Below are 10094 nucleotides of genomic sequence, written 5' to 3'. Positions count from 1 at the left end.
GCTGCTCTAATTCTTCTGTGCCAATCTCTTCCCAAAAATCAACTCCATAAGCTTAAACACCATGTTTCCAGAGAATATAGGGCTTGTTTGGCACAAGCATGGTTCAGGATAGTAGGCAGGCTTTGCCCTAACTTGTGTAAGTAAATAAAAGCCCATTGCACCCCTAATAATACCAGAAAAACCTAATTTTGTGTCTTCATTTGAGCCCAATATATATTCCAATTTAGATCTGTGATTAGTAGATTTAATATAGTAGAGTAGTTAGATTTTTTCCTAAAACTTCAGCAAAGTGAATTTTATTTATTTTTATTCTGGTAAGAACAGGAACTGACAAATACTAACAGAATGTAATGGTTCAGGATAGTGTGTCTGTTGTGGTGATGTTAGGGGATCTGTTTATGAACACACAAATAGCAGAAAAACCAGAGAACTTTTTTTTTTATAATAGAAATGATGCTTAGAATGCATAACTCTACAAAAACCAAAACAGACAACAAATAGAAAAAACAGAAACTTTCTGTCTGGTCTGAAGGATACAGAAAATTCTCTGAATGCATATCATTGTTACTTTTTATGAATGATTTCATATGCTAGCGTCAAAAGGAAGCAATCATCATAACCACAATAGGTTCAGTTTGTCTACAAACATGCAACACTTTCATCCTTTTAGAAATGGTTCAGATTTCATATTGGATTGCTCAACTTCCTAGGGGCTAAAGAACTTGGCTGAAACTGTATTCGGTGTGATGTAACTTTTAAAGGACCTGACGTTATCTGTTCTGTAGTTTTATACACAGTACATGAAAACATCTAAACTTGATCTATATCATTAATACTTGGTATTATCTTAAAAGCAAGCAAAATTAAAAACTCAGTTCTACTCAATAAATGAAACAAAATATTTGTACTTAGAGCACTGAAATTGCAGGGGACTGCAAACAATATATTGATATCAATAAGTAAGGTATTTCCTAAAGGATACAATAGGCTGCTATTGCTAATCTACTTCTAAAGATGCAAATTTATAAAAACAGAGTAAATAAGACTGGTAAAAAACCCTGTGTATTGAAATAAGAGGATAAACATTACAGTCAGAAGACTTCTATTTTCAGTAGGTAGTAGTAGTAGTATTTGTAGCTTCCATGTTTGAAGGTCTCATTTAACATCTATTGTTGGTCGAATATCTCACTATTTGATTCAACAGCTATTCGATCAAATGGTGAGAAATTGTCCGAGTGATCAAATGCCGAATTCGAACACCAATAAAGTCAATAGTGCGAGAATTCAGGTTTTTATTAGGGTCTTTTAAGGGCTGCAAGAGCAATCAGATTGCTCTTGCAGCCCTTTATTAGTTGTATGTGTTCTTGGATAGAGTTTCTCTATCCAAGAACCCATAGCACAGTGCTGCAACAGCAATTGCTGTTGCCACGCTGTGCTACTACTATGTGTTCTTGCATAGAGTTTCTCTATCAAAGAACTATAGGTGATGAATAGGGACTTGTCCCCATTCATCACCTATAGTGACCAGTGTTATTGGATAGAGAAACTCTATCCAAGAACACATAGTAGTAGCGCAGTGCGGCAACAGCAATTGCCTATAGTGCCTGGGTATCGTAATGGAACTGGAGAGGTAATCTGCAGTTCAGTTTCCCACTGTGACGTCACGTTGGAACTGAACTGCAGATGACCTCTCCAGTTCCACTACGATCTCTGGGTACTATAGGTGATGAATGGGGACTTGTCCCCATTCATCACCTGTAGTGCCCTGTGTTCTTGGATAGAGAAACTCTATCCAAGAACACATAGTAGTAGCGCAGTGCGGCAACAGTGATCACTGTTTCAGCGCTGTACTATGTGTTCTTGGATAGAGAAACTCTATCCAAGAAGACAGGGCACTACAGGTGATGAATGGGGACAAATACTATTTTTTTTCCCGAACAGCCATATTTGGGTTGAATATAGGGACAACCTGAATTTGAACGCCAACACTAAAAGAGCCACTCAGAAATGGAGTAAAGAGAAATGACTGGCCACTCAGGCCATTTAGACTACTCAGGCCAAAGAAATGTATCCTCAGAGAAGAAACAGTTTTCTTCCATACCCATAATGGCCATTAAGGAATCTAATGAAGGTAAGTATAAGCAGGCGATGATTATTCCGTATATTAATCTGTGACTTTTGTCTAAATAGGCCATTAGTCCCTAAATTTTTTGCACAGTGAAATAGAAAGCAGGCTTTAATTTTTGTTTTCGCCATGTTGTATTCTATGTCCTTTGAAATGCTATTTTTTCACATAAAGACTTCAATATTAAAAAAAAGAACAAAAAATACGGGAAACATTTCATGATGGATTACTGCCCAGATGTGGAAAAAATCCATAAGGAACAACAAGATTGAAATAAGCACACATATGTACAAAAACCAAATAAAAAATGAAGGTTATTACTTCAGGCTTTTGCTCCATTGTCCAAAGGGTAGAAAATGTTGGAATTACATGCCACACTTCTTTTGGCATTTGTTCTTTACAATGTAGGAGCGGAGAGTGGCTTAAGGAATACTAGAAGAGGGAACTCTTCATGGAGAACTGGTATCTGATGCCAAGACTAGGGATGAGCGAGAATGCCTTTGACATTCTCACAAAAATTTTGCGGACCCATCAGAAGTTTGAGGAAATCATTACAGAGGAGTACTGCGGCTGCAATGTGTGGGAATCCTCCTGTGCACGATCCCCGGGCACTAGAAATTAAATGAGGTCATTGAAGCCACGGTACTCCTCCTGCCTTCCCAGGCACTGGAGGTTAAATGAGAGCTTGCCCAGGGAATGCACACAGGAGGATTCTCATGGCTGCATTCATGAATGCAGCCGTGGGAATACTCCTCCTGTCTGTGTGAGTCCCGCAGCTGTGCTCATCACAGGATGAATCCCACGGCTGCATTCATACATGATGAGCACAGCCGCGGGACTCCTGTGTTCTTGTATAGAGAATCTCTCACTAAGAACACATACTACATGGCTGCAAAAGCAATCAGGGAAGCGAAGCTGTCAGCTCCGCTCCCCTGATTGCTCCAGCAGGTTCCAAAAAATTCGATCTCGACGACCGAATTTACATAGGCTGTTCTCGCTTACATGTTCGGTAAGAGAGAACGGCCTGATTCGCTGCGAGATCAAATTTTAAAATTTTGCTCGCTCATCCCTAGCCAAGACCAGGTTCAACATAATCTCCAGGATAGGGGATAGGGGAAGATATCAGTATAGGGGAATAATTTACATGCAAATAACCTCCCTCTGTGCGAGCAGATAGCTCACCCTGTTCCATGACATGGGAAAGAAAGAACAAATTTTAACTAAAAAAGCAAAAATGTTTTTTAATTTTTGTCTAGCAGATCCTGTACCACTTTCTAAAGTTATCTGTTTTTTATATAAATGCCTGGCACCTACCAGTAAGTAAGGAGAAATGCCCCTACCGATCACTATCCCCCCTTGCAAATACTGGTGATCAAGAAGAAGGGTCCCCTTACACTAATGGTCAGTGGGTAGAAGGGCACTATTACAGGCAGGAGGATTAATCTGCCACTGCACAATTCCTTGGCCCCTCTTAGGGGGACACTCTCATCTACAAAACTCCTGATGCAGATCTCCTAAATATCAGTATCTAACTATATTCTACATATGAATATATATTACTCGTCATTTTTATATAAATTCTATACATTAATGTCGCCTGCCTATGGAAAGTTTAACTATAAAGGTAGCACTATTACAACATTGAATAATATACAGCACAGCGGACCATAGTTCTTCTATTACATAAGTCTTTTAAAAACAAGAGGATTTTAAATGAATACAGTAAACAGCACAATTTACTGCAACATTGATACATGACATATGTTTTAGATGAAAACCAGGCAGCAATTTCTGCAATTTGTTGGTTGTGTTGATGAGAACCACTTGTGTCATTCCATGAACATAGATAAGTGAGGAGGCGATGTCACATGATGGCAGCGCCTCCCTATGCAGCCCGGTGATTGGAGACTCTGAGATGAAGGGCATTTAAGCAGGCTGAAATATTGAGGGAAAAGAAGGACTTTAAATACTCTGCAGTTGAACTGTGCCACATATTTCACACAGGTGCATTTGTTGACCTCTACTTTCCCGAGACTACTACTAGCAAGATGAATGCAGATACCTGCAAATTGCTGAATGGAGGGCATACCTATGTAAGTTAAAAGCTTTGTTAGTGTACTTGGCTAGTATTTGTGTAACAAGGTGTACTTTTTTATTATTACTTTAAATCTGGTGTTACAAATCAGTGTTAACCATATGTACACATTCACAATGTAATCTCAGCTCTGTAATGTTGTGTTTGGCATTATGTTTTGCATAGCTTGGCATTTTTTATTATTCAAAATATGTTTTAGTATTACCATGACAATAAAAAGAACACAGATTTGAAACATAGAAGCCAGATGTTTAGCTGTACCAAAAAGATTAGTTAGTTAGTTGACATTGGGCCTGATTTATTAAAGCTCTCAAAGGCTGGAGAGGATACAACTTCATTAGTGAAGCTGTTTAATGTTTCATTGTATGTTGTTTTCTGAAAAATCAAATAAGATTTTGTATAAAAAAGCAGTTAAAAGTTAATAGCAGTGTCTATAAAGCAAGCATTCACCAGTAATAGGTGTGAATTACTCCCGAAGATTTATTATGTATTATGGGAACATGTGTGATGCCACTGGTTTATGCCTTTGAAAGCAAATCTTTTATTAAAAATAATAATAATAATGACATTTAAGGTGAACCCTTGTGATGTCACCCTAAAAATTTGGCTTAGTACAGGTCCTCTTTAAATAGAACCAGTCATCATTGCACTCTTTAATATTCTGAATCTCATTTCTTGAACAATATAATGATGCAGTCTCAACTGTCACAGATAGCTTGAATTTTTTCATCACATATGTGTATAACCGTCAGAGAAGAAGTATCAAATAGTAAGATTATCCTGCAAATAAACATGATCAGAACACCTGGGTACTAACTCAAAAATTTTACTGGATTTCTATAAAATCTGTGCTGTTTCAGGGACACAGGGACCCTCTTCATCAAGGGAACATACTAAATGAATGAGGTCTCTGTGTCCCCAAAACAGATGTTAATTGTATAGAAGACCAAAATAGATTTCTAAGCTGTAAGTTTAGTGCGCTGACCTTGTTCATATGCAGTTGGTGTTTATCGCTTTACCTTTTAAAGTATTTATAATTTCATTTATTAAGTCATTTAAGCATGTCCCTTACACTGCACAGCCAGGTAGAGCACTCTACTACTTCTTGAGTTAGCTTCAGATCCTCCTGGACCCCCTTCCTGCTAACTGGGCACAAGTAGTCATCAATTATTAAATCAATACTAATTCAATACTTTTTAAATGTCAATCACAGTAATGATATTTGTTGCTGTTCTTGGAATGTTTTCAATAAATTAAACAATTTCCTTGGTATGCAGGATTCCAATTATATTGAGGAGAGTATTAAAGACAACAGGATCTCTTTGATCTTTTCTCTCAAAGAAGAAGTTGGGGCTCTGGCCAAGGTCCTGCGCATATTTGAGGTAGGGACCCATAACTTTTTTACATATTCTTTTTATCCTTGCCATGTTGTTTTAATTGCAGTACACTGCTACCTACCACAGGTTAATGTATCACAGCACAATTATGTTGTGAAAGTGGCAGTTAAAGGTGATGGCCGGAGATCTGCAATACAGCAAAGTTTTTGCACTTCTCGTTGGTAAATGGTAAGTATATAAGGTGTAAGGCAATGCAAAACATTTACACCTTGCCTCTGAAATAATAAAATAGTAAGTAACTAAAAAAAACAGCAAAGATTGAAAAATTCACACATTTTGATTTACCATTATACTGGATTGGGATTTTTTTCAATGCATTTTTTGCATTATGTTTAAAACACCTTTTGTTTTTACAAACTACATTTTGTTTCTTTGTACATAATATAAAGCAGATGTAAACCCAAACTGGATGACATTTAGTTTTTTTGTAGCAAATCAGTGTTTCTTAACCAGGGTTTCTTCATAGGTTGCTCAATTTCCTTGAGCAGTGAGTAAATTAGACCCCTTAGGTCGGTTATCACAGACACCAATGATTTTTTGGCTATCTGTAAAGTTAACATTATTCACAATGGCACGCAATGTTTATCCCTACTGACTACCACACTAATATACTGTGAGCTGTGGAAATATTATTATAGAAGGGGTTCCCTGAAAACATAAAAGTTATTTTAAGCAGTTCCCCCACTTTTATTTTAGAAACTATTATTTTAAAGCCCATCTCTGGGCATAAATTAAGATTCTCTCACTGATCCTAGACAGAACACCCCCACCCCCCCAGGTTTTGGGATCAGTGTTGTTTAGAAAGATATACTCACCTAACAACTGGTCAGCACGACCTCTAGAGATCACCTATCCACCACTGGAATGGTATGCAATCACACATCATCTACATCAATATCAAATAGGTAAATGTATTTTTTGGCTGGCTCTGAGAAGGGCATTTCAGCCAATAGGAAGTGTATACATTATGCACACAGTGATGCGGACAAGCCAGAAATGACCCAAAAGAAAATAAAACAGAGGAAGACAGAATAGCAGGGTGGAGCATTACATGATGATGGCTTTAGTGGAACAAAAAATAGAATAGAGGGTTTTTTTACATTCATCTCAGTAGTTAGTAAGATAGAAGTATGGGAGTAGGGGGTTGGTGTTCAAGGGAGGTTGTTTGCTTTATACTTTTTTTAGATTTTTTTTTTTAATCTCATTGTTGCATGCACTGCCTTCATTGTAGGCCAGTGTTGACCCAGTGTGGGTCAGAATGACCTCTTGTAATCTCTATTAAAGGTGCATATCACAGGGTGACAACACAGCCGCAGAGTTAGAAAACAGTTGTCACCCTAATAGTAGGAAGCTCCCGAACAAGAATTTTTTTGTTGGTAATTTTTAATCAAAGCTGCTGGTTTCAGGATATTAAAAATAACTTTTCTAATGACATTACTATTTTAACAAAGCATGTATGAGGATTTTCATGATTAGTTTTTTTTTACCTGCTTTAACAGTTCAGCACAGATTCACGACTGTTTGATATTATTGTTGCTGTCCTAATTCTACTTTGAAGCTTGCTGTCATCTTTTTGTTTGCTTTTCATGTGAAATGAAGGGAGCACCGGCTTTACTTTAGAAGACTTTGCACATTTTGCAGTAAATGTTTGTGTTCTGACTCTTCAAATAGTCCTCAAGGGCACTAGGATGGGTCACAATGTTTCACTGTCTGTTTTGACTTGGGATCACATAAAAAAGTAGAACTTCAAAGTGCAGCTTGTTAAGAAAACACTCTGAGAAATCATATAGCAAAATTCAAATATTTTCTTACTGCTCTTTTTTAAGTATTCATTTTTTGCCTCAATAAGAAGTGTAAATACAAAATTTGAATTGAATATAATAGATTAACCATTTCAATTCTCTCAAAACTTGCTTTGCGGTATTGGATAATCACGAGAAAACAAAATCATATGACAAAAGTTTTCATACTTGTGGGGTGTAAACTGTAAATATCAAGATCTGTCCCAACTTCTCATGTCATTGGCTTTGTTTCCTAAACTCGCATTTCTGTGGAAATCCCTATTTTTATTGCTCGCTAGGTAATGATGTTTTTTTTAGAAAATATTCAGCCTCTTACATTACTTGTATCCATTAGGTTATGCTGAACATTCTCCTATACTGAATCAAAGCACACCATGGTCCATTCAGATATATGCATAGTGGTACCACACATGTACTACATTACATGGTGATACGCATAACATTTTAAATTGAAACTCAACGCACAAAGGCAATACAGCTGCAATGTAGTGCACCATAGTTCACAAAAAAGGGTCTTGTGCTGCTTTTTTTTTTTTTTTGCAGATGTAAGTGTGCTTAGGCAGCCCATTTATTTTACATGGGCTACCTTAATAAATTATTAATACCATAAAACATCAACATAGGTGCAAAAACACACCACACAGACACACCTAATACAGTAAAAAAATTTCTTAATGAAAGAGACAGCTTCTTCAGTTGCAGAGTTATAGAGACGAAAGCTAGGGCTGATGTAATGCTCACTGTGAAACCAAAAAGAGAGAAAACTAGAGCTTTTTAGCTTTTTTCTCCCATAAATGTAAGGAAAATGAAAGTGGGATAACATCTAATACTGCTAAATGATCTATCCAATGTTCAATGCTTGGGTTTAGGTCCACTTGAAGTGCAGACCCCACCTGTACAATGAGCCTTTATAGACCTGTATAGGGATGTACTTGGGGAACTCCACTACAGAATTAAGTGGGAATTTAACTATTTGTGTTGTCATTGAAAAGAGAAGGTGAGAGAAAATCTTCCCAATCTGATTTGTTGACTATTATGTTCCCTTGCTTTATAAGTATATCCCTTAATTCCTGTTGTAGATTTGGACATGAAGCAATGGAAATTCTGGCAGGGCACATACAGAAAAAAAACTTTTTTTAACCATTACTTACTACAGGTAGTCCCTGGGTTAATGACATCCGACATATGGACGACTCCTAGATACGAACAGGGCTGTCCTGCTCACTCCTGTGCAGGACAGTGGCTTGGAGGGGGATTTGCTAAACACAGCTGAGGTTGTGGGTGACCTTAGAGGGTGAGCTCCTTCTGCAGCCTCTTGTAACTCTTTAATGACAAACTCTGCAGTTGTTTCTTTTTGCATATCAAAGCACAGCTCGCTCCAGAAGGTAATGAATGTCTAGGCTCCATAAATTTTTTTTTGCTTTGTTTGTGATTAACTCACAGTGAGGATTTTATACAGTAACTGACACCATGCTGCCTAATAATATATTGGAACAAACATTTGTTCTAACTACATTTATTAAAATAATGTACCTGTTCCAACTTACATACAAATTCAACTTAAGAACAAACCTACAGTCCCTATCTCGTATCTAACCCGGGGACTACCTGTATTACCATTTACTACTCTACACACTTTACACATATGCTAACTATAAACTGTAACCCTTTCTGGTTGACGCACATGGGTGTCTGGTATATCCTGCCTTTACTGTAGATGTGAATGGTCCGATTTGGCATGCGATGTCCTGCTATGCATCCATTCTCATGATGGTACTAGAAATTAGGATGCACAATTTTTTTTTCTGGCATGGGTTTCTGTCTCTTAATTTTTTTGATGGGCTTTATGCTTACATAACAAGATCAGTGGAACAACACAATATTTAACGTTAATATTTAACGAGTTAACAGCCATTGTTTAGATTTAACAGCTAATATTTATTACAATTTTATTATAATTTTTTACTTACTTCTATATCTCATCTATAGATATATATATATATAGAGAGAGATGTCTCTTATGCAAATATATAAGTAAAAATAAAAACAGTTTTTAAATTTTGTATCAGTGTTTTGTGAAATTTACTTAGACTTATGGTAAGTCCTGTGTTTCTTTAAAACACCTTTTCCGATTAAGGAAACTAAAACATATTAAAAATATGTCATTTAGAGATTTAAAGTGAATACTGTTTCTATGTTGGTTATAATTATTATATTTATGTAAAAACGGCTTATATATCACGGATTGGTAAAAAGATCTTCTGCATCATCATAAGCTAATATATGGATGACCTGTCATCCTACCTTCTGAGGGCAGAGTGCAATGTATTAAAAGCACAGATCCTAAAAATAGCTCAATGTATTAGATGCACACTATACTGTAGTAAAGTAATGGTTATAGGAAATTATAACAATTCCACCCAATAAATGCCCTGTAGAAATTCACAATTTCCATTATTGGTACCAGTAATCAATACTTGATTTATTTGAATATGAACTGTTATATCTTTATCTCCCATGCATTCTACATGGCAGTCCGAAATCTGAACTGACCTAAACCTTTGGCAGAGAAATACTGGCCCCCAGGAAACATTACCTAAATGGCCCTTAACTGAGCTGGCCTAATGGAGAAGATGTAGTCAATTGTGAACTATATGATTTGGACATAGATGAAT

At 36.7% G+C, this 10094-nt stretch overlaps 1 protein-coding gene across 1 annotated transcript in view; it reads left to right on the top strand.

Moving 5' to 3' along the window:
• Positions 1 to 4060: 4060 nt before the first annotated feature.
• Positions 4061 to 10094, top strand: part of PAH (phenylalanine hydroxylase) — a 32788-nt gene continuing 26754 nt past the window's right edge. Inside the window, exons 1-2 of the mRNA XM_072401147.1 lie at positions 4061 to 4218; positions 5498 to 5602. Of these exons, the coding sequence (XP_072257248.1) occupies positions 4174 to 4218; positions 5498 to 5602 (150 nt within the window). The 5' untranslated portion in view covers positions 4061 to 4173. The remainder of the gene's footprint in view (positions 4219 to 5497; positions 5603 to 10094) is intronic.

Source organism: Pyxicephalus adspersus, chromosome 2 (assembly GCF_032062135.1).
Source record: "Pyxicephalus adspersus chromosome 2, UCB_Pads_2.0, whole genome shotgun sequence".
Classification (NCBI taxonomy): Eukaryota; Metazoa; Chordata; class Amphibia; order Anura; family Pyxicephalidae; genus Pyxicephalus; species Pyxicephalus adspersus.
This window is presented reverse-complemented; position numbering and strand designations above follow the sequence as displayed.